Consider the following 24078-nt stretch of genomic DNA (forward strand, 5'->3'; position numbering starts at 1 on the left):
TGGGGCGGCAGCGGGTGTCCGGGCTGCAAGGAACCGCTCGTTCAGAGAGAAACGATCTCGACTGGCCGCTTGTAGAGAGCAACGTTTTATTAAGAGACCAAACACCGCGAAAGGTGTCCAGAATTATTTTCAAGATGTCAAATAACGAGCGAAAAAGGCTCTCCTGAAAGGGACGGGGCCTTGTCGGCCCTGCCCAGGCCAGCCGAGCCCGCGGGCCCCGGGCTGAGCCTGGCAGCAAGGAGGGGAGGCTGCGGAGCGGAGCGGGGCGTCACGCCGGGCACGGCTGCTGGTGGCAGGAACACGCCGTGTGAGCAGAAACCGTGCTCACGACGTCCTCGGATTTCTGGTCTAGCCTAATCTGGCCTTCCAGGCTGAGAGCGGAGTCTGTAAATGAGAAAAAGAGGAAAAAAGAGGTCGTGTGAGGGGGGTTTTATACATCGAGGTGCTCACGTGTTAGTACCGTCAACCTCACGGTTTTTCCCAGAGCCGCAGCAGGACGTGGGTTGTGTTGTGCTCAGATGCGCGTTGTGCGGACTCACCAGCTGGCACGCAGTGGAAGCCCACGGAGACGGGAACGGTCCTGGTCGCTGAACATCCTTCTACGCAATGTAGGACTGGCTCCACGGAGAAGCATTTTGCTGCTGCCTTCTCAAACGCAACTGGCTTCTCAATTTTGACAAATTTGCGCTGCAGCTTACAAGCTATAAAATATGAACTCTCTTAAAGCACCTACAGAATTTACATAAGTAACATTTTGGACTAAATTTGTAGATTTAGCAACAACGAAGACTAATTAATGTACCAAGTGACACAAGCTGCATGAAACTAAATTGGTTGAAGTGAGTCGGTTTTCTGTCAGCGGCTTAGGCTGTCAGAGAATCGAGCATGTGGAGCACAGTCCCAAGGACAGAGGCTTGCCAAGTAGGATCTAGGTAGAACACAGGTGTCCTTGGTCAACTGACACTCAGCTTTACCCAAAGTTCGTTTTGGGGCAGTAGTGGCTCCTAGACATCCATATATCTACTTCTGCACTGTGCCTAGCGTCACACCTGCCTTGCCATGGCTGCGTAGCTTAGTCCTTAAGCCTCTGTGATCCAGGCTTTCCTGGACCAGCCCCCCCAGGGAAACTTGATCTAAGAATATATTCCAAAAATGCCACCGTGTGCCCAAAGGGTTGGGTTCCACACAAAATGCGGTGTACCCTAATGTTATCGGTACCTTCATGTTGTTGTTTTTATACAGGACCTGAACAGTAAAAAAAATCATTCCCGGGCTGAAGGGTTCATCTTCAGCCTGAGGAAATTAAAACAGGTATTTCCCACCTCAAATGCCCTCTAGTTTGATAGCCAGGGCTAGATTTTACTTTTTTTTTTTTTTTTTTTTGTGTTCCCAGGGAAACTAAAAGCCTAGAAATAACAGAATGAAAATAAAGAATGAAACTATTAAGGATGACATAAAATGTCTTCTGTCAACAGTCAAACTACCTACTTTTCATACTAACTTAGCATCTTAGGGAGTTTTAAGTTTATAATTTTACCTGGAACACTCAAACTTCAGGTAACTACATAGCACATAAGAAGTTGATATAAAATCAGAACAAAATCAGAACTTGCAGTGAACTACCAAACTCAGGAAAACCAGATTTTTTTCTTTAGTCTATGGCCACTAATCACAAAAATTAGAATCTTAGTTAGATAAAAAGTTAGAATCTTAGTACCTCCAGCACAGGGGTCTTCGGAGATGATCCAGGACTGACCAAAACTCACTGCATCTTTAGCTAAATATCCACTGGGCATTTGATATTCCCTTTCCTTCTCAGCATCGTATTTTCCGCAAATACCACATGTTTTTCCAGCCATCCAGAAAGCAACCTGAATCTTTGTGGAAACAAAAAAATTGACGCACTTAAATATTTCTCTTCTAAAAATAAACCCACTGAAAATAATTTAAAAAAATACCTCAAGTCTATGTCCATCATAATATAGTTTATCTATGCCATAATCCGGAGCTTTTAGTGACAACCCTTCCTTTTCCCTGCTGATCAGCATGCTTGCATCTGCAACAAAACAGAAAAAAGGGATTTCGTCTTTTAAAAGGAAGTTAGTGTTTTAGGGTCTCACCTGAACCAGTTGTTAAATTCCTGGGGACTTAATGCAGGCTCTAATGTATCTTGAAAGAGATGGGGCAAATGAGAAAGACCATTTCCTGGTCTTGTCCCTGCCCTGGAACAAGCCGAAGCCCTGTGACAAGGTGGCCGTGGCCAGGGGACATCTAGATGCTTGTTCTGTGGGTCTCTGTGATCAGCACAAGGTACCACAGCCCTGCGTTACTTGGTTTGTGCAAGGACACACACCATCAGGATCTCTTTCTTCGCTCATCTTTCTTGCCACCCTCTATGAAAGCTAGCATGAAGGTATGTTAAAATCACCTAATTGTTTCTCAAATTAGGGCAATCCTTATCTTGAAAGGCGTTTGCAGGATCACGTCTTCTCCTTCTTTAAAAGGTCAGAAAACATTAAAAAAAATATGAAGATGAGTCTCTTACCAGAATTAGATGTGTATGGAACATCTGTTGGGGCTTGAACACCATTAATCTTCAACTGGATGAGTCCATTGGAAACATACATGTCAACCTCACTTTAAGTAAAGGAAATGAGTATAAACAAATGCTTCTCCTTCACCCTGCTCAGCTCACAATTTCTAGCCCTGGTGGAACCAACACTGCAGGACGCTCGTATTGTTGTGGCATGAATCACCTGCAACACTTTGGGAGGGATTTTGAGAGAGCCCAGGAAAGCGTGCCGGGAGGAGTGCTCACAATACACTGTTCCCTGGCTTTAATCCTCTCTGAGTGGCTTGTGGCCACAGTTCAGGCAGGAAGACACCTGGCTACAGGGACCCTTGCTGCGGGACAATATCATTGCTGTTGTGTTTGCATAAACTGAAGGTATTTTGCATTTCAAAAGAAGATTTGGATTCTCTGCGGTGGTTCTCTTACAGCCTGAATAGTCTATGTATTGTAGTATTTTCTTCAGAGCAGTGTTTGCTCTAATGAAGAAATAAGAAGCTCAAGCACATCAAAAGCACATCCATACAGTTGTATGAAATGATCAGGAATGATACACTGACGAGGAATGTCTTTATCACAAAAGACAGAGTCTATAAAACAAGCATCCTTCTGTTCTTCCACAAAACAGGTGCAGGGAATACTTGTTTCTCTCTGTTTCTCTAACATTATGGCACAGTTAGGGACACAGTTTTCAGAAATAAATAATTACTTGTAATGAAACCTTACAGATCAAGGCCTGTTTATGCGCTTTGAGGAATACTCCCTACAATGATTTTGGTATGCATAATCCCATACAATTTAGAGTATCAGACTATACTTTTATAGGAGAACCTGTGATGGCAGAGGTGATTGCTCCAAGATGAAACCATGTCTGCCTATAATTGATTTCAAATAGATTAGAACATTATGAACCAACTAAGGGATGACCTCTGGGATAAGTAATTCCCTTTTTAGCCATGTCCATTTCTCAACATCTCTGCTGAGATGATTGTGGGTGCTAATTAGTTCTAATTATTAGCTTAGTGTTGGAGGCCAGACTAAATGATTACAATAGTCCCTTTTGGATTTGTAGTTTGTGTGTCTACCTAATTACTAAGAACTGAAATGAGATGGTTAAATGCTAAGAAATTAATGAAGAATTTTGGGGAGTAAAGACTTTAGGTTACTGTGAGCCTCAGATATATTTCAGAAGCGCTTTTGAAAGACAAAGTCCCAAATCCCAGTGACATTCCTAGAAATCTTTCCATTGACATCAGCAATTTTTGCATGAGCTTTATGCTAGTACCAATCTGCGCTTCACATTTCTAGTATATTCAGTTTGTCATTAAGTTTGCAATTACTTACTGGCTGGCGAGTTTGACATTTATTGCTGTAAGGTCAGCAGACTCGTCAGGTCTTTTCATCATCACCAGGAATTTCAGTTCTGGACTACAGTCCTGCACCAAGACATGGTAGCAATTTGTAGGCATTGAATAGTTAAATTCAACTCCATTGAAGGTTGTGACCGTATTTTGGAAAACTGAACAACGAGCTGAAAAAAAATAATCAGTCAAAAGCAAACCTTTTGTACTTTATATAAGACAGTTATTCTATTTTAAATCTGTGATTTAAAAATAAATAAATAAAAAAGAACATTTTCTGGTTTTACTTATTCCCACGTAAAAGCAAAATGATTCCTTCAGATGAAGTACTGGATTTGTGGTAACACGAAAGCAAAACTTTGCGAGTCCCCAGACAGCAGCGCAACCCACTCATGATTCAATCATTGTTTGAGATAAATTCTGCTCACGGCAACTCTCTGTCGCCTTTTGGCTTTTGTAACTTTGTTGTAGTCAAAAAAATCAAAAGAATTTCTCAAATGTTGTTAACGATTCACGTATCATTAATTCTAGAGGAAATTCACTAAAAGGCTGTTACCATTATTGAGTCGTAAACAGGATTAGAAATAGTTAGAAGATGGTGTGGAAAAATAGCCACACTAGAATAAACTTCTCCTTTTTCACTGTAACGGTATTTTGTTGGAAATACTACTATCTCTGATTAGAAATTATTTTACAGCAATTTTAATTATTACGGACTAGTGTTGGTGTTTACCAAAGAAATATGCATTGGTATGATATTAGCCCACTGGTTTCAAGCAAAATGTGACTCCTTATCCCAGGATTACATAAAGCTTTTCGACTTAAAATTTACCGTAAGTAAGTATAATGCGATTAGCTCTTAAGACAGCATTAATGAAATAATAATCCCTTCAAAATCAAATGCAAGAGGTGAAATGAATGGGTATACTTTTGAAGCTGGTTTAGCTTCTACATAACAGCACTAAGCAAGCAGAGCACCCCAAATCTGAGGTAACTTAGATGTCCCTCACAAAAATTTTGTAATGTTTTTTTCTTCACAAGCAATCTCTGCAATGAAGCTGAAAAGGATGAATTTGGGAATGGAGGCATTTGGAATCACTATTTGGCATGGAAGTGCGTATTTACTCCTACTAATGTAAATTTCCTTTTCTTTACATCTTTGCAGCCTCGCAATTTTCATACAGATGGGTTTATTTCTATCTGAAGTCCCACTGGCTTTTTGAGTGAACGTGAAATAATTTCAAGTTATGTCAAAAGTACAAATCATATTTACAAAATCTGGAAAGTCAATCAATGCTGATAGTTAATTGCTGACCTTTAAGGTTTTCAATGACTGAAAGTGTTGCTTGGGAAAAGACATTCCGGTCAGGGGATGGTAGTGTTGAAATCGGTGTACCTGGACTTGAAGGGAATGGCAGGGGAAGCCTGATGGCTCTGTCGTAAATTGTGAGCTGAAAATCAGTCAGAAAACAAATATGAAGGTAAATGCAAAACACAGTGTAGACATGAGATAGCATTTTCCTATAATGTTCAAAGAGCACTGTACCGACTGAATCTAAATTAGAATCTAGATTTAGGTCAGAGATAAAAATAAATCGCGTCTTCTGTCTACAGCATGAAATAGCTCTGCCTCTGCAGTTTGACACATCTGCAGTCTATAGAATAGCAGTGCTATCAATGAAGTTTGATATTCACCAATTTGCATCTTTTGGGGGAGTTGTACGTCACATTTGCTCACAGTCCAAACAGTTTGCTTACTCTATACGTTGAAGGCTGCTCTTTAGCCCATCATGCTTCTCTACAGCCTGGTTTTGTTATCTTCTCCAAGACACAGGAAAACCTATCGTCTTTTGAAGATTTGGGGAGGAGTGGTCTATTTAATAAGTAATCGTTAATGTGCTGTCAATCATGATGTTTGTTTTATAACCTGTTTCTTGTTTCATGTGTTTACATGCTACATGAGGAAGAGAAATGTGTTCTAAGATATTTTCATAATGGAACCAGCTGCATGAATATAATGGCCTTGTGATGGGAGCTTCTTTATAGTTTAATAAATTTAATAAAAAAAAAACCAAACAGTGGGTAAAAAAAGCTATTAACCTTCGATTTCATAAGTACTGAATGCCTCAGGATAAAAGATAGTTACCTCAGGTAGCTTCAGGACCATATCGCAGGTTCTCGGAGATGTCAGAGCCATAACCAAGGTTGCCTGGTGAGAGGGACTATGCTGTTGCCTTTGGGAATACCCAAGCACATATGCAGCTCCTGGAATAAATGAGTAGAACCTGGAAAAGAAGTAAATGATTAAAATGAGCCGTCTTTAAAAAAAAATGGTTCTAATTTGTTCAGACCAAAATACCCCCATAAAGCAATATGCATTCGGTGTTAGCCACATTTTATATCAGGGTTTGGTAATACCTGGTGGTGTGTATGGGAGGAGAGGCAGGCAGATTTTAACTGTTAATGGGTGAAACAATCTTCAAGAGACTGGGTGGCAGAGTGACATGAGAAGAAAAGCACAGTCAGCTTGTTTTAAACACGTTCAGAGTTAAAAAGTAGGCACTGGTTACATAAAAACTGAAGTGCTAAAATGCTAAAAAATAGATGACCTCATATTAATGTGTCAGTCCTGCAGTGGTAACTTTTAGCAAGGATCTTTCACCCACTAAAATTGTTGATGGGTTGACAGAGGGATCTCTGTGATTCCCTCACAGACTTGGGACTCAAATAGAGAAACACGTAAAATATTCCTTTAAAAAAAGGCATAGTCTCAGAGCAGAACAAAGGTGAGTTCTATAGCTTTGCTCCAGGATAGTGAATTGGATGGTTTCATTGCCTGTAATAAGGGCAGACAACAACACTTCAGGTAATTCAATCTAATATATAAAATTATCCTCTTCAGTAGCCATCTGTTAACCAAATCACCTGTATCCCTTTAACGTGAACGCTTGTGTTACATGGTTATTTATGTAAGTGAGCTGTTGTATGTGTCTGTATTTTGATAGCACTATGAAGAAAGATTAGGCTTTGATATGGATCTCTATGTTATTGTGGGCAAATATAGGTATGAATGGAATGAATGAATGAATACAATAGATCCTATATGTACATGGATAGACACATATGTGAACTGAATCCAGCAGTTAGTTTTCTTACACCATCACATAACATTTGTTAGTGTGTGATAAGCCTTATAGGAAGTATTTGTATCACCTCCTTCAGAAGCTGGAGATAAGGTGCCTACGTTAGAACATTACTCTCCCCGTACAGTCAGTATAGGACAGACTCCTTCAGAGAACCAAGGTTAGGCTTCTGCTCTGAGCCTCCATCGATTAGGAAGCATCAGGAGACCAATTTCCTAATTAAGGCATTTTAAATTAAAAGTCTACAATTAGGTGAATCCCATCATCTTCTTTGTTTCAAGCGGGTTTTTTCCACAAACTAAAGTGCACTGTGCTTTGAGGGAATGAATACACAGAAAAAACAGACGTGTAATCTGATTTTATAATATCACCTTGACTAAGGGGAATTTTCCCAGCCCAGAAGTTGCAGAACTGAATCTCTAATTATCCGGAGCTATTCACACAGGTGAATTTTCCAAAAACTAAAGTAAAATCTTACCATTTTGCAGTTGTTCGGACTGTTGAAGGTACTTTTGGCCACTCCAGCTTCACCTGCACAGCTGGATAAGCAGCAAATTGCCCTGTTGCAATCTGAGTAGCAGTCTGGTAGTCCTGGCAATCTTTACCCCATTTAAGAGAACCCTAGTAGAGGGGAATATATATATTTTTGTATAAAACATAGTCAGATAATTATATTTCGTTTATGTTTAAGCTGATCGTTATTTTAAACTTACGGATACTTTATGGGAATTTATTACTGAAGCATCAGCACAGAGTTTCCATCTACTTGATCCTGTGATGCTTGAAACAAACATCTGTATCCTTGATCTCGTGGGTTGTGTGTCCGTGTACAGTACAAGCTGTAATCCTGTCGGCTGCTCGTTTCTGTGGATGGCATGAAGGACTGCAGCCAGTACTGGTGGCTTGCTGTCTCCCAGGAATTTAGGCTTAAGTCAGTAGAGAGGAAATGGAGGCCAAAGACATAAACAAAGCGTTAAAATTACTATATTAAAACGACAGATAAAAGGTATTTGCAAAGGAAAAGTTTAATTCAAAAAGTCTTTTTATGTAAAGTATGGGACAGCATCATAGATCATCGCTCGATCTATTCAGTTCATCTATAGTTTTGCCACAGTCTTTTCAGGGAGAGCTGTCGTGACCTATGTAAGTAAAGTACAACAGTAGTGTTGGGAATATTTTTTGTAAAGTAATTTCAGTGTAACAAAAGGAAGTACGGAGTAGGACCCTACTGCATAAAGAACCAATCTTACCAATCTCTGGGTTAGCTAATAGTTTTTTTGATAAAATTCGTTTAGCCACCTGTTTAAAACCACGATAATTTGTGTTGACAGAGGGATCTGTTCAGTGCAGTCCAAAGTGTGGTACTTGCACGAGGTCCCGTTCAGAGTCAGAGCCGTGTGGCCGGCAGCAGCATCTCCTCCGGCTGTGACTGTCCTACCTGAGCTGTGGGACAGGAGTTTCCACCTGGCCAGAGGAGAGCTGCAGGCGGGGTGAGCCGTGGGGCAGCGGGTCCTCCCTGTGCTGCCAGTTCTGAGTGACAGAGACCCACAGAAGGATTAGGCGAGACAGAGCTGGCGAGGGCTTAGGGGGAAATGGGGAAAGAGCAAGGCAGTGGCTGAGGAAGAAGGTGTATGTGGTGAGAGCATTGGGGAAGACTGGGAAGAGTTCAGGGAAGTAGTAATGTGGTGAAAAGATGGACAAGAGAAGTGAATTCAAGTTACATGGAAACAGGTGAAAGAGAAGGTAGATCTGGTTGCCTTTTTTCCACAAGTTACTTGCATTAACAACTGAGAGCTGCTGGTGCAGAGGGGCTGCCCCGGCAAGGTAAGGTCTACTGTTTTGTAGGCATGTAGGTCATTGTCCGAAATGTGTGAAATTTTCCTTTGGTGAAAGCTGCTTCACGTTCCATCAGTTCTTACAGTAGTTCTCACAGAAGGACCAGGTACCATTAACTATGTACCATGCAGTCATTCCTGAATAAACACCTGGACTGCTCTGAAAGCTGGAGCCTTACTGCAAAATCAAGGTCTTCTCAAAGGCCTTGTATGGTCCTGCTAACATGAACAGAAGTACTTGGCAGTGAAGACCTGAACTTTTTCAGAGAGCTACGCAATGACAAATGTACCTGAAACCAGTTTCTGATCAAGCAGGTCAGCATTTGTAAAGTTCTCCTTTTTATAGTGAATTATGTGCTGAGTAACACACATTTCAACATATACAGCAATACATTCCAGTTTCATTAATTACAGTATAGAGTGAATCTTAAAAAAACATTCAATGGCTATCCAATGTGCTCACCTTTATAAAACAAGAAATGATTCATTTTCCTTCTATATATTATCTACTATGCTAAATCACCGTATTTTTCATATTCTGTTATACGGAATAGGAATATACAACAACTGGAAATCCAAAGTAAATGGTTTTATTTCTTGTAGATTAAGATGCTGACCTGAGATATGGCTCCAGAGATGCCTTCATCACTAGCTGAAGAATAGGAAGAGCTGATGCTGCTGTTCAGGGCTTGCCTTCCTGGGTCCTGCAAAAACAGAGAATCACCTTGAAGCAAGTGGTTTACCATTGGAAGTTGTTGCAGAATTATTTTCTCATATTTTTATTCTCGGAGAACTAAGCTGTAGTTGCAGCAAAGCTAGTGAGGGCAGTTGTAGGCCCTGCTCACAGTATAAGCGATAAATGTACCTGTTCTTCTGCTGGCTTGAACCAAAACCGGTAAATAGGTAGATTTGCCTGTGAAAAGAGATAGTATGTAAGAAGATCTAAGAGAAGACAAAGAACTAACTTTTGACAAATGCATTAAAAAGTTCAGTATTGAGTACGGAAAAAACGCAAAAGAAAATTAATTCTTTTAAACATTTTAGACTGAAATCTTCTGAAATGTGAAACTTCTGAACTGAAACGCTTCAGAGAACCAGAGAGGTTAAAAAAGGGGAAAAAGCTCTGTGAGGCAGTTTCCTCATCCATCCCGCAGCAAACAACCACCCTCTAGAGACTGTTTTCTCTTTCTTTGGCCCGTGCTCTGTGGGCACAATTTCCCGATGTACAAAAACATTCGCTACAAGAAATATAAAAATGTCCCACCTAGGGGAATTACCTGTTGGTTGGAATATTCACTGTTCCCCCTGCAGTGCCTGTCTCCAGAGTGGTCTTCTCCACTGCTGCTGCTGCAGATTTTACTGCTAGCAGAGCTGCTGCTGCTTCTCCTGCCGCTGCTGCTCCTGCTGCTGCCGCGCTTCTTCCCAGACTCATGTATTTCGTCTTTCTTATGTTCATTTCCAGGCTCTTTGCCATCAGCAGAGGAAGCAGTGGAAGAAGAGGATGAGCTGGAGAAGGGGGTTGCACTGTGCGCTGCCCGGAGGTCTGTAACTGCAGTCTTTTCTTCTCTGTGAATCCGTTTCGTACGGCGCCGTGTTTTATTTGCGACCTCCAAAAACAGTTCAAAGCATTGTGAATTTATAGCTTGTTCTGTAACATTGCTCTGGGTGTCAGGCAAGCTGCTCACCACAGGCTTTCAAGGAAATACAACTTCCTGGCCCCGCACACTGCAGAAGCTGCACCAGAACTCACCTAGAACCATTCCTCCCAGCCAAAATCCGTGTTTTCCCATGTCAGTTTTCCACACTGGAAACCCGTGCCTTCATTTATAGGGAAATATTTACCTCTTCGGTGCTCAAAGTATCTTACCTTGAATACATTTTCAATGCCTAGAATCTTCTTCAGTTTCGCTTGTATGTCCTTATACAGAGATGTCTCATCCTCTTCCTTGGACCCTGAGCTTCCTACCTCCATTATTTTGGAAGCTGCTTTGGATCCTGCCTGAATCTCCAGCTGTATTTTGTCAATATCAGCATCTGTGTGAACTAAAGTCAAGATACTTACGTTCCAGGGTTCTGCTGCTTGAGCAGCATTCACAGAGATTGACAGAAAAGCTTGTTGTCATGACTGTACCTGGCTTCAAAACTATTTTGGCTTCAAGTTCTCCAGCTAATTTGTGCAGAAAGGTTTTTCTTAAGAAAGCAGAACTTTGTGACTTTAGGCTGAGACAAGCAGAACATCCCAAACTCTCAAATTTTCTACAGAAGACGCGGGCGTAAGATCTTCCTCCTACACTGTGGTGATGTGCCTCTTCTGAACCATGCTGGTATCCTTTGGATATCACACTAGGAATGTTGCTTTGCTGCATTAAATAAAAATATGGCAAATAAAGATATTTTCCACAAAAAATTGTCACAGTTCCTAAAAATCTTTCCTCCTATTAGTGAAGAGAATGATGACAGTCCTGCCTAAGTAAGGAAGCACTGCTTAAAATTAGACATCCAAGCACTGGAAGCAGTGGAGTTTCCTCCAAAGTGCTCTGTGGAAGAGGACATCTCTCCTGCCCAGCCTTTCCCAGGCAGTGTTTCACAAACACACTTCCCAATGAGAACCTGCCAGGCTCTTTGGAGGGGATATTTCTCTGCATCAGTTTTGGGCTGCTAGCCCTCCTGTTTCCCAGGCCAGCCTCAGAAGCTGAAGAAGCATAAGAGAACAGGCTTCTGCAGTTCCTATATGCTATATGCTGCCCAAGGGCCATGTTTTCCACATTGCTCTGGCTGGGAAAAAAAAAAGGGATATTGTACAAAGGATATGACTTTCACACACCCTCCCCGTGGCTGTAAAGAAGTAGGAAGACGTGCTGTCAAAGGAACCCTACCCGCATGAGATGATGAGAGTGAGCAGACTGTGAATGATCATGTCTTGAATGCACTGGGACTTATGTTAGGCTTGGTTTGGGATATGTCAGGCACCTGTTGAATCTCACAGTTTCTGTGTGTGTGATCTGGTGAGCCAGCTGCTGTGTTGGAGGTGCTCAGCCCCTCTGAGGACCTGTGTTCTCTACCTGTCTGCAATACAGATGGTGAGACCTTACCTTCCAGCTGCCAGGTCTTGAAGATCTTTCTGATGGCTGAAATGGCTGGTCAGAGATACTTGGTACTTCTCCGTTGGGGAGAAGCTGGGATTTCTTTTCGGAATCTACTTTTTCCATGTTCCGTGAAATAGCAAAAACTTCACTCCTGTGGAGGTGATAAATGGCACACAAGTAGCATCTGATTTCGCTTACCTGTCTTTGCTGGTGCAAAAAAGACAATACTAAGCTTTTTGTGGCTGCCAAGGTACGGCAGAGCCTAACAAAGAATTGTATGTTCATGATTTTATACCAGGGAGCTCCCAATCAGTAACACGTAACAAGCAAAATGGAACAAGCTCTTCTGTACCTCACAGCTGCGAGCTCAACCTCCTGATGGCAGGGAGGCATTTCAATCTTCAGATTTTTCTCTTTCATATTTATCCTGGCATCAAATTTCATTGTAGTGTTGGCACTCAACTCTGCATGAAATTCAAGACCACTCTGAAAGTATTGTGTATTAATCCCCATCATTGCAATCATATGAAAATATGCCCTGAAAGAGTGGAAATAAAAACATGCATAATTACAGATTAATATGCACATATTTAGCTTTGAAATGCAAAATTACATTTTCATGCTGTTCTTTTTATTGTAAGAGGCACTAATGATGGATAAAGAGATATATCATATAACATGATAAAAAAAAGCTGAAGTGCCACTGGAAAAGGCGAAGGGATTTATCTGATAAACAAAGCTGACGTGGACCCTCTCACTGCTCTGTCACTGATACATTGCTTGAGGAAAAGCTAATGCCAGAATCTCTTCTACCTTCAGATTGTGTCTAGTTGTTTATTAATATTATCACTATTATTATGATAATTATTACTATTACTGTTATTAGTAGTGTTCCATTCGCTTTTGTGGATCCAGAAGCACTTCCCTTTACCTCCTCAAATCCCCCCAGCTTGCACCTGGTGGTGACGCAATTCTATGTTGAACTTGTAAAAACCTTTCCGTATGTAAGCAAATATATCTTCACAGCTTACTACCTTTAGTCACTGAACAGATACAAAAGTGAGCATTTTTGGCAAAGGCAGAACAGCACAGCATGCTGTGGGATACAGTGCACGTTGCTACGTTTGCAGGGTCGTAAAGCATCGGGTGATTGTGTTACTTTCTCACACCTTCACTGCTCTGGACTAGCACAGCCGTCCCAAGTCTGGGACAAGTTAAGATCCCTAGATAATAACATACAATCACATATCTATTTCAAATATAAATATAAATGCTTGGTGTGTATGTGAAAATATACGTCATTTTTACTTTGGCTTGATGTCAGCATGAATATCCATGTTGGTTTCCAACAACTGTGAAGGTCTAAAGTTGTCAGGTAATGGTGGTGACATCTGTATATCCACTGCAAAAGACAAACAGGAGTCGTATGAACAGAGAAACAATAAATGCTGGAGATAAAATGTTTTCAATAAGCATAGCAGTTAACACATGGGCAGTGCTTTTACATTTTGAAATACTTTATGTGATAATTTAAAGATGGTGACTCCAAACCAGCGTTATACAAATATGTCTAAGGTGAAGCATGCTAATTACTTCTCAAACCCTTTGGAGGTAGCTGAACACTGCTGTTTCCATATTACAAGAGTATTTTTCAAGATTATAGAGAAATTTAATTTCAGACCCACAATTATTGAACATCCCAAGCTCACCGTCTGCTGCAGCCTGGGCCAGCGCGGCGCCGCACAGACTCAGCTCCAGCGGCACACCGACCACCGTGGGGACAATGTGCCGTAGCTCGGCCACCATTGCCGGCAGGGTCCATTGACCTGAAATGCCTCGCTGGACCTCTTCCACCACTTTTTTCACCACTGGCTGCCAGTTTGATGATCCAGTTAAACTCTGAAAACAGAGAAATAGGTTAGGCAAGTAGGTAAGAAGAGATGGGGAAGGGAGGTCATTCAGCATCACAGACAAAAAGACAACAGGCGTGTCAGTACCGTCATGGTCTGCTGAATGGCATCTTTATCAATGTCAGTAAAGGCGATCTCTTGGCCCAATACTTTGACATAAGCAGACATCAGAGCGTCTTCAGGAGGCAGTTCTTTCCATCCCAGAAGCTGCAGTGTTAAGGAGAGATGGGGAGAAAGAAAAGCAGCAGATAATGTTACTTCAAATACTGTAATGTATCAGCAAAGAGTAGATCTCATCTGAAGGATGCTAACCATGGTTCCTTAGCCAAAGATTAACCGACATCTCACAGGTCTGAACCAATGCAGCCTTTCTTATGTTGTGTAACTGACTTCAGTGGGAATTCTCCCACGTAAGGGATGGGGTGAGGACTGGATAATTTCTGCTGCTCTAAGTAGTAGGTGACACCTAAGGACTCATAGACAAAAATCTTATTCAAGAATCATTTTAAAAGAGAAGTACAACCACTTGCTGTGTTTTAAAATGCACTTTAAAACACATTGATTTTGGCTATCAGCGTCCTCACCATCTTTTGTACCGTACATTAAGGGCTGACACACGTTGAATGAAAAGGTAGCATCTGTGGACAGCGTAAGTACAATGTAAATACATCTTTCCATGATCAAACAGGATGACTGACTCCTTTCTCACTGGAACATCAAAGGGACGGCTCGGCGTGTGGGTGATGCAACCCTGGCGCTGGCGGGAACTGTGTATTACAAACAGGTCAGAAGGGTGCGTAGAGACATACCGTTTTACCGAGTTCCTTCAGTGTCTTGTATGTATCATACTCGGCAAAGGGAATATTCTGCTTCCTGATAAGCTTGGTTAGGCCTTGTGACCGGAGAGCCACCTGTCCGAAACAGAGTAAGGTGTCACAGCCCAAGTACAAGAGAGCCCAGGAAAACCTTTGTACCTAGTATTACACTCACTGAGGCCGCTCTAAATATGTGCTTCGTGAAGCCATTGCACTTACAAGGCTGTGTCTACCTGGCAGATGGCTGCAGGCTATGGCTGCAGATGCTGAGGACGTGCTGAGCCAGCTTTGAATTAGTCAGCAGGGATAATTTTAGGGCAGCACAGAGCTCATCCCAGGCTGCAAAGCTTGCCCAAGAAGCCTGCATGCTGTTACATGGAGCTTCATGCTGCCTCGGCTGCACTGATGGCTGAAATTTAATTTCAGATGCTATTTCCCTGTACTTATGCAAAATACCCTGGATGTCATGCAACTTTAGGTAGGCAGATGAATGTTCTGCTGCGTAAGCTTTCCTCTGCTCTCACAGATTTTCATGCCTATACTGAATATGTTCATCGATGACGGTATGTGTCAAGAAGCCCAAATAAAAGAGGGCGGCTAAGTAAAATCCTAATAATTACCTAAATTTTCTCTTCCACATCTGCCCTCACAGCCAGAGATGGAGTTAAACACTACATCATAATCAAAATGGCTTAGAAAGTAATACTATCTGTAGCTGACTTGGATCTAGCTGGCTGTTTTAATGAAATACTTACCTCGATAATATCTGTTGCAGTATTTGCATAATATCCTCTTACTTTTGTGATTATATCGGATGGAAACATGGTGCTGGGACTGTTCATTAGATAGACCCTCCAAATGGCACCAGCCTGATACTCAGCTATCACAGGAATAAAAGGCAGAGATTTTGGTTAGGGTCTCCGAGGTGTCTGGTGCACCTAAGCCACCTCAGGTACATGCTGTAGTAGATCACAAGGTGTTCTGCCAGGATTCAGTCCCACTGGTCCTCAAGTTTGCAACCTCAAGAGGAGAACTTTGTTCTAGTGCAGAGTCAATACAACCGCAGTGACTGAAGGAGGAGGCCTAAATCCAACTGCAGGCTCTGCTTTCCCCAGCAGATACCCATAAAGCAGTAGAACACGCTCAGGGTCTTTTGCATCTTAGAAGGCTCTTGTGCTTTTTCTATTTCATGAGTGCACTAAACTCATAGCCCGTGATTGGATTTTGGATGAAAATCATGGAAAAAAATGGAGGCATTTGGCTGCGTAAGCTGAAGCAGTGAACAGGGCACCTGGTACTCACAGGAGTAATCGCCGACGTGAATGACCTTGCTGTAACGATAGCTCAGCCTGTCAAGTCTGGGGCTCAGTAGTTTAATGGCAATGTTGCAAGCAGCAGATCTGGGTAAAAAAGAGTTTAAGTCATATGAAGATAGCAGACTCTGACCAAATTCTAAGAAAACTGCAAGAAAAAAAAATCACCATTTGCTACTAAAAAATGTACTTCTTCCTCTACTTACAGATTATAGAGCTGTGGGATCCTGCCTACTGCCAAAGCCTTCATGTGTGAATATGTGAAACTGGCTACTTGTAAGCTGGGCTCCGTCAGCAGCGAGCTGGCCATAGCTGTTACAGTTGGAAGAGCAGGCTTAGTTTCGAAGAGGACAACACAAGCCACCATTCGGACGTTAGGAGCAAGTGTGTTGTCCATAAAGACCTGGAGGGAGATCTCCCTTACCTAGAGGAGGAAGATACAACCTGTGAGTACCTCATAACTTCTCAGTAAGAAGTGGTTCCTAAACCATGCACGTGTGATCCGCACTGAATGGAGAACAAAACACAAAACAGAGACTTGAGCGTGGGACCTGTCACTGAAAATGAAGATATGGCTGGGTGCACAGTGAACAGGGCTGGAAGAAACAGCCATTAGTAATGGGCCCAGTGTTACAGCAATTAAAGCAACTGCTTTCCCAGGATTTCAGCAGGGACGGGGTAATGTCAGGAATTTGTACTGTGGAAAAGAGGAAGACCGGTAACTGAGAAATCTGCCCAGAGTTGCTAACGTTACTTGATGGCTTTATTATTCCTGAACCACTACGTCAACCCAAATCATACTCTCTAAGATATTTTTAAAATAAGAATTTCAGTTACTTTTGCCGGGTCTTTTCTGGCAATTTTCCTCAAGGCCAACACAGCATCAACATGAATTCTGTTTGGTAATGAAGCTGCAGCCAGGGAAAATGTTGGCAAAAACTTGAGGACGCGTTTGATACTGGCCGGCTCTCCTGCGTTGCCAATGGCTTTCAGGGCCAAGGCCATGTCTTTGGCATCACCTTTGCTGGTGGCTTCAGTAGCGAGGTCGTGGAGTGGCTGAAAACAGAGCAGACTGTGTTAATCTTATCAGGTAACGATCTTGTAATAATGCATAAAAATATAGGTTGCCATAGCAAGCAAAACAACTACTGGTGCAGAGCCCCAAGTAAAACTGTTCAGATTTTTCTCCCAGGAAAAATCTCACCATCGTTATCAGGATGCCAAACGTGGAACGTACAGGCAAACTTGGTTTTCTCCTTCCACAGTGTGGTAGTTGATTTTAAATTCTGCCTGAGCCTGAGCGTAGGAGATAATCCTGGGGAGATGCCTGCGCCAGAGGGTGTGTTTCAAGTTGAAGAGCAGCCCCGAGCTGATGCTGGGTTTGGTGGTTCCCTGGGGCACCTCCACCAGCCCTGCCAGCCTGCAGCCCCCAGGGTCTGCACAGCTGCGGGATTACACTTGCATGTCTTTCACTTCCTAGAGCGATAGGAAGTTTACTTAAACAGTTTTGCCATTCTGAGGGGACCCTTCTGGCGGCTTGCCTTTGTTTCGCTCTTTTTCGGAAGATTTAAGCACACGTCAAACACCAGCAGGCCATCTCGGTGCTGTGGTCCTTCTGAGAAAGGACCAGAGCTGCCTAGTCCCAGGACGATGTCCTGAATATTTCTGACAGTGACATGTAATTATGTAGCAGTCCCTCTTTGTAAGCCCTAACCTATGACATAGCTAGAGCTTTGCTTATGTTCACACTTTAGTGCCCTTTTAATAGACTTTTTTAAGTACACTCTACCTAATATAAAAGTAGAGAGAAGAATCATAATTATTTTGCTTTAATGCTAAATTTGTCATACCTAAACTCAGTTTCAGGTTGTTTACAGGATCCATTATCCCCACGGGCTTCTGCCACTTACATTTGAAATTCTGAACTGTTAAGACCAGATTTTTCAAAGGCATCAGCTCGGTGTTTCATTCTCTCTTTGCCATTTTGCAGGCAATCACAGCTAAGAGTGAGGCCTGTAAACAGCGAGTTACCTAATTGCCAGCATTGTGAGAGCTAAATTAGAGGCATTTTTACAAATTTCTTCACCCCTTATGAATCAGAAAGGAGAGTCACCTACCTGAAGAAGTTCATTTGGACAAAGTGAAATCTGAGCACAGTACTTATTTACCATGCTACCGTATCCCAGGTAAACAATTATTCGATGCATTGATGCTTTCTGGATTTGGGGACAGGTCAGAAAAGTCTGCAGAAGAAAGAAGTCTTTAATGTTTCTAGTAATTAGAGCTGGTATTTAGTGTAAATTACATTTGAGAAATAAATAGATAAAATTGCTTTGGATTTTTCCGGAATATTTTCAGAAGTTAAAGCTAATGCTAGTCATTCAGGTACAAAAAAGTAAATAGACTCACTCCAGTCGTACAGTATGTGCCTTAGATTTTAGTTACATTATATTATTTTCTTGAGTTTGTCTATTTTTTTTTTATTTTTATTTAGTCAAAAATAAATCAATAGAAATTTTCTTAGGATTTGTGGGGTTTAACATCAAATATCAAAGCCGTTAAAAAATTTTGGCAACAAGTGTTTGGAAACATTTTCTAAAGCATTTCCCATTTTTTGTTAATACCTTGCATTTTACAAATTTAGAAGGAAATATGTTGCATCTTTCACTTACAATCCTGTGAATTCACCTTTAAAAAGGAGTGAGAAGGAAATAGAAGGAAGAATGATCTGTACTCACTGAGGCAACTTCTAGGGTTTGTTTGTTGGGTGTAACAAAATGGAAGGCGAGAGGGAGAGTTGCAGCTGCTTCCCAGATGTTCAGCTTCTCATCATGAATTTTTTGCTTCAGGAATCTGAATGTGTCAGTAGCTCCAGCAGCACAGATGGCACTCAGGAACCAGTGCCTGCCAGGGAGAGGAGGATGCATTATCCCCATCGCCCAGTATGCCTCTGATCGGAAATCCTGGTTGAAGGCAATACTGTTACCTGTAGGGAAGTTCATGGGCAAATTGCACCCACAAAGACTCAATTTGGCCAAGGGTCACTATACGAAAAAGCTGGACCATTTGTAAGAACTTGGCTGAAGCTTCTTTAGTGGCTCCTTCCTGGTTATTCTGAACCAATTGCCGCAGTGTTTCTGTTAACTGTGGGGAAAAAAACAGACAGTTGGAAGGATCCATGTCTAAAACAATTACCTGATAATCTGTTAACCTTATAAATAATGAAAGAGTATGAAAAGCAAGCCTCTAATACCTGTAAATCTGGATTTTTAATCCGTATTAGAGGAATTGGCATCTGGACTAGCTCTCCTGCGAAGTGATAACGAAGACTCCCCTGGTTTTGCAGCTGAGTTTTTGGTGCACTGATGGAAGTCCTTTTAATGTCGACCAAAGACAGTTCTTGTCTTCAAGGGAAAGAAGGAAATGCATCAGTAGCCTTTAACCACATTGTGTGTGTGGAGGACACGTACAGCGGTCAGAGCAGACTGAGGACCCTTGCATTGACCACAAATGGATTGTGCGCTTCTCCATCTATGCATGGCTCAGGATTACCTGAAAATGTTTCAGGACTGGCAAGAGCTTTTGTTAGAGTTTGCCAAAGTCTCTGAGAAGTTGGACAAATTTTTCAGGTGCCTCAGCAAAACCCCCAGACAGCAGGACACGGGACCTGACCAAGCATCCTGAGGGGTGTATGGTGCCTTGGCCCGTTGCAGCCCACAGGCCAGATGCTTCTTGTTAACTCACAAATCAACAGTAAATATGTTTTAGGCATCTCCTCCTGGCTGTGAAAATCACAGCTATGCTAAGGACATGCACGGTGCCTACCTTGCCTCTGTGACTGCTGCCCCGTTGGGTTCGTTGAAGGGAGAGATCTGGTACACCTGCTTGGATGTAGCAGACGTCATCAAGGCCCCGCTGTCATCATACTTCATCTTGTAAGTGAACGTCACCGTGCCCTTAATGTTTCTGGCTTTCTAGAAGTGCAAAAAGACCCACTCAGAAATACGAATGGGTTAAAGTTAATTAGCACAGATGAGCCAAACTCCCTCCTAGCATCAGTGTGGTGCACGAGTGTTTATCAGCAGCTTATACCCAAGCGTGGCATTAGGGCTCCATGCTGCTCCTACCAGGGGGCAGGTGGGGCAGGGGCGGATGTACGCCATTCCCATGTTCTTCACCGCTTTCTCCTGGCAGTCCATCAGGTCCTTGCTTTTGGAAATGGTGGCACGGTTATTCTTGCTGTCGTCCTGGATAACATATCTGGTTTGGCAGATGCCTTCAATCCCAGCCTGTGAGTGTTGATTAAACACAATGAACTTTCCACTTGAAACAGCAATAAATAGGTCAAAGAAAATGGCCTGGGAAGCATACGTACAGGCAAGTTACTATATAACAGTAAAATGAGAATAAAAGTAAAATCAGAATGGAAAAAACAAACCTCCTGTAGTTCATACACATTCTGTGACTTTTTGATGGTCATCTGCATCATGTTCAGAATCCCTCTCACGAGGTTAGTGCACAGGATGGGACAGTCCTCAGGGGCAAAAATACTTCCAACCCTTCCCTCAGTGTATTCAAACCTAAAGGCTTGGCTGAAGCATGCAGCAATGGTGTCTGTGAGTCTCGGGGATGGAGTGAAGGGGTCTGTGGGCCAGAAGCCATTGAATTCCTCCAGCTTTGGTGATCGAATCTGTGAACAAAATTAGGAAAGCATGCATCCTGTTCACCATCAGTTTGAAATAGTGCAGTAACAGGGAAACTGGGCGCTTCCAGTCCATGGCCAGACACAAGCCACTTGTCCAACACCACAGGAACCATTTTCCTCCTTGGACTCCTATGCTGGGCCTCGGAAGCATCCTTGAAAATGCAATTTCCATGAAGGATTTCTGCCAGAAAAAATGAGATTGTGCAAGCAGCATTCAAAACTTCAGCAGGTCTGGTGGAACTTACTGGGTGAGTGAAACACCGGCTGCCAGCAATCTGTACAGAAAGGATACTCGTCCGTTTTCCACAGATGCCCAGTGAGATCCCCGTCAGTCTGCAAGGCGGCCAAGCCATTGCTCAAGCTGCCTGCCTAAACACATGGGGACTATTTTGGTCCTGCTGCTCCGGGTCAAGCACATCCCAGAGCATGAAAGCCGCGGCACAGCCGATGGGGAAGCAGAGATGACTGCGGGACCTCGCACGGGAGATGGCCCAGCAGGATCTGACGTCTCTTTCTTTGGAAGCAGCTGTCATCATTTTGAGTTTATCAAGCTGTAAAGCTTGCACACAAGTCCTTGACTGCTACCTAGTGGGAAGTGCGTGCCTGCATGCGTATATGTATCTAGTAACATAGGCATACACACACACCTCCCATCCTCGTACATAGAAGTACATGTTCCTGCGTAGAGGGAAATGGTGTGGTTTTAGTGCTCTGTTTTATTTTAGGCATTGATAACCAATGCTGCAAGGGTGGCTTGCCTCTGGTCACGTCTTCTCAAATTAAATCCTACTCAAGACTGCGGTCTGCAATTGCTGAAGTTACAGCAGCTCTAGCAAGGTTACACAGAGCCTGCCATTGCAGCAGTGTGTAAAGTTTGATAATAGTATTCCTTCATACTGTTTCAGTAATACCTGCACAGGATTACAGATTAAGTAAACTCCTAGGATGAACACTAAGTGCCCTCTTACAGCTTTCTCCCCATGTGGTGTCTCCTAGATCCCTTTTTTTGTGGTCTTTCATTCCATGCCAGTGTTTTAAGCTGTTTGGTTTAATCTTTTCGCTTCCAGATCTGGTATCATTATGTTAAGCACAGGCATTACCATTAGCATTCTTCACATTTGAATTAATGCCTATGTGAAGAATATCAAAGGGAAGATAATGGAGGCAGATGGGACTTTCTCATGTCCCATATCTGAATTCAAGAGCTGAGCTTTTCTCAGGCTATGGACCAGGTTGAAAAAAATGGACATTTCATACTTGAATTCTCATTTTCATACTCGAATTCTCATTTTCATACTCAAGCTTAGTGTTGCCTTAGTGAAAACTATCTTAAGGACATTTCTTTAAAGCATCTGCCTGCCGTATTTCTGCATGATGAACCTAAGGCAGTTTTATAACTGGAGCAGCTCTGGCTCCCTCCCGCAGAGGTGTGGGCTGAGAGGGAGCCAGTGCTGCTCTCTGTAGGTCACTACCGTAACCCAAAGCAGTTTGGCTACAGCTGCAGACACCCCAGCGCTGCCCTCGGCTCCCCCCAGCACGGCACGGGTGCAGAGCTCAGTGCCCGTGTCCGTACCTCTGCCCACGATGGGGAAATCATCACTACCTGAGTGAAGCTGCCTGGTCTGCCATTGGGCTTACAGGCGTCATCTCAGCACCGGGAAGCTTATGTGTGAGCTCTGCATTTTTTTTTTTTGTCGTTTATTTTACCAGCCCTGGAGGTATGAACTGAACGTCGGTGGCTGTGTAATGCAGGCGGGTGGGTGGGTTCCCATGCCCGTGGTGATTTACCTGGAGAAGGTGGTCGCTGTGCGACACACGGCTGATCTCCAGCTTGCAGGTCAGCCTCACCCCCGCCATCGCCAGGCCTCTGCCGGGCAGCCCGTGCAGGATGAAGCTCTCGTAGCCATACAGGTAGGTCTTGCCGGTATGGAAAACAGGCTCTATTGAAAAAAAAAATATAACAGAAACACCGCCTTTGCTATGACTGTTGTGATGTTACTCACAAGAACCACCCCAGCAAAGAAGGGTGGGGCTGCTACTGCCAAAAAAATAGGTGCAAGCATTGGGAAGGCATGGCTGTGGGGGAGGGCAGCGCGAGAGCAGCTTGGTGGGGATGGAGCGCACTTACCGAGGTCCTGCTTCTGGCCCCCTATGTGGGAGGAAAGAGAAGGATGCGTGAGAAAGCCCCCCATCTCTGTGGGCATTTTACATTTATTATTCATTTACTCAGTGCGCTAATGGTTGGCAAACAACCAGCAACGGGCTCCCAGGGTGCACCCCACACCCCCGGGACACCAAGCCCGTGCCAGCCCCGCTTGCTAGCTGCTGCTTGCTCAGTGTTCCCCCTGCTGCGAAGCTTAGGCACAGAAATCTAATAGTTTACAGCCAAAGTCGTAAAAGGGCTTCAGCAAATTGAGCTGTAAATATCCCTGAAAGTCCCCAAGGAGATGCAATTCCCTCAGGACCACAGTGGCCGTCACAGCTCAGTGGTGCTGGTAAAGCTTCGACTTACCCACGAGGGCGAGCACCAGGGCCAGGATGAGTCCCCTCATGCTAAAAGCGACTGAGGACTGCAGGGGAAAATGTGCGGCTTTTATAGAAGAACTGTTAACAGACACAGTGATTTTTGTTGAGTTATCAACTTTTTATCAACCACTCAAACCCTTTGAGAGAGAGGGGGTCGGGGACAAGGTGCCAGATGTTATTGCTGAGCCAAAACCATCACAACTACTTTTGTTCTCGTTTCACCAACCACTGCACTTTTGAAGCAAGTGCTTAAAAGTATTAAAATATAGTAAAGGCCAAAATTCTTATTGTGTAAGAAAAGCTACTAATTATGCCTATTCACTGGAAGCACCTGGTGCTATTGCAGCCTGTGCTGACTTTGCCCAGGTTATCCTGACCTGACCGTAAGGCACACAGCTTATCTAACTGATAGTGCCCCAGCAGGATTGTGCAAAGCCCCTGGGCAGCCTCCTGGGACACCGCGCCACACTCGCCCTGCTGCCAGCGGGACGGGCTGTCACCCACGGCGCTGCTCTCTGGGGACGGGGACTGCAGCCAGTAACAAAAACCTCCCCCCATTGTCACAAAAGCCATGGCCAAAGGCCAGTGATGTTCCTGCTTCCCTCACCTGCCTTCTTTTACAGGGTTAAGGCGTCAGCCCCTTTCGCCAGCCTGGTTGGCCATAGAGGGCTGGTGGTGAGGGTTGCCCCCATGAGGTGGGATGGGTGAGGCTGATGGGTGTTGCAGACACAAACCTCTTAGTTTACAAAGGTGTACACAGTGTGGTTCACCCAAACCCATTTCACATCACGTGACAAGGGGCGGCATCTTCACCC

At 43.3% G+C, this 24078-nt stretch overlaps 1 protein-coding gene across 2 annotated transcripts; it reads right to left on the reverse strand.

Moving 5' to 3' along the window:
* Positions 1-88: 88 nt before the first annotated feature.
* On the reverse strand, positions 89-23292 carry LOC134519512 (vitellogenin-2-like). 2 transcript variants are annotated; one of them, XM_063343808.1, is made up of 35 exons: positions 23250-23292; positions 22866-22886; positions 22526-22677; positions 20471-20722; positions 20160-20321; positions 19858-20006; positions 19286-19436; positions 19019-19176; positions 18771-18936; positions 18150-18275; positions 16870-17088; positions 16239-16456; positions 16022-16119; positions 15475-15599; positions 14714-14815; positions 13992-14111; positions 13704-13893; positions 13303-13396; positions 12347-12532; positions 12001-12145; positions 11040-11268; positions 10776-10951; positions 10186-10515; positions 9774-9821; positions 9526-9612; positions 7787-7999; positions 7552-7694; positions 6077-6215; positions 5246-5381; positions 3914-4100; positions 2546-2637; positions 1959-2056; positions 1718-1877; positions 540-701; positions 89-384 (listed from the first exon to the last, which is right to left on the reverse strand). In XM_063343808.1, the coding sequence occupies exons 1-35, from the start codon at positions 23287-23289 to the stop codon at positions 269-271; spliced, it is 5190 nt and encodes a 1729-aa protein (XP_063199878.1). In that variant the 5' UTR covers positions 23290-23292; the 3' UTR covers positions 89-268. The 2 variants fall into 2 exon arrangements, with proteins under 2 accessions (XP_063199878.1, XP_063199877.1); XM_063343807.1 differs by having other exon boundaries at positions 10776-10942; positions 23250-23289.
* Positions 23293-24078: the final 786 nt, after the last annotated feature.

Source organism: Chroicocephalus ridibundus, chromosome 8, assembly GCF_963924245.1.
Source record: "Chroicocephalus ridibundus chromosome 8, bChrRid1.1, whole genome shotgun sequence".
NCBI classification, from domain to species: domain Eukaryota; kingdom Metazoa; phylum Chordata; class Aves; order Charadriiformes; family Laridae; genus Chroicocephalus; species Chroicocephalus ridibundus.

Bases quoted from the DNA above. Each gene is read 5' to 3' on its own strand.
- LOC134519512 (XM_063343808.1), bottom strand. From the start codon at position 23,289: ATGAGGGGACTCATCCTGGCCCTGGTGCTCGCCCTCGTGG. The intron at 9,613-9,773 runs GTACATTTATCG...CTGTTTTTGCAG, and splicing joins TCAAGCCAGCAGAAGAACAG to GACCCAGGAAGGCAAGCCCT. The intron at 4,101-5,245 runs GTCAGCAATTAA...ATTTTTTTTCAG, and splicing joins AGTCATTGAAAACCTTAAAG to CTCGTTGTTCAGTTTTCCAA.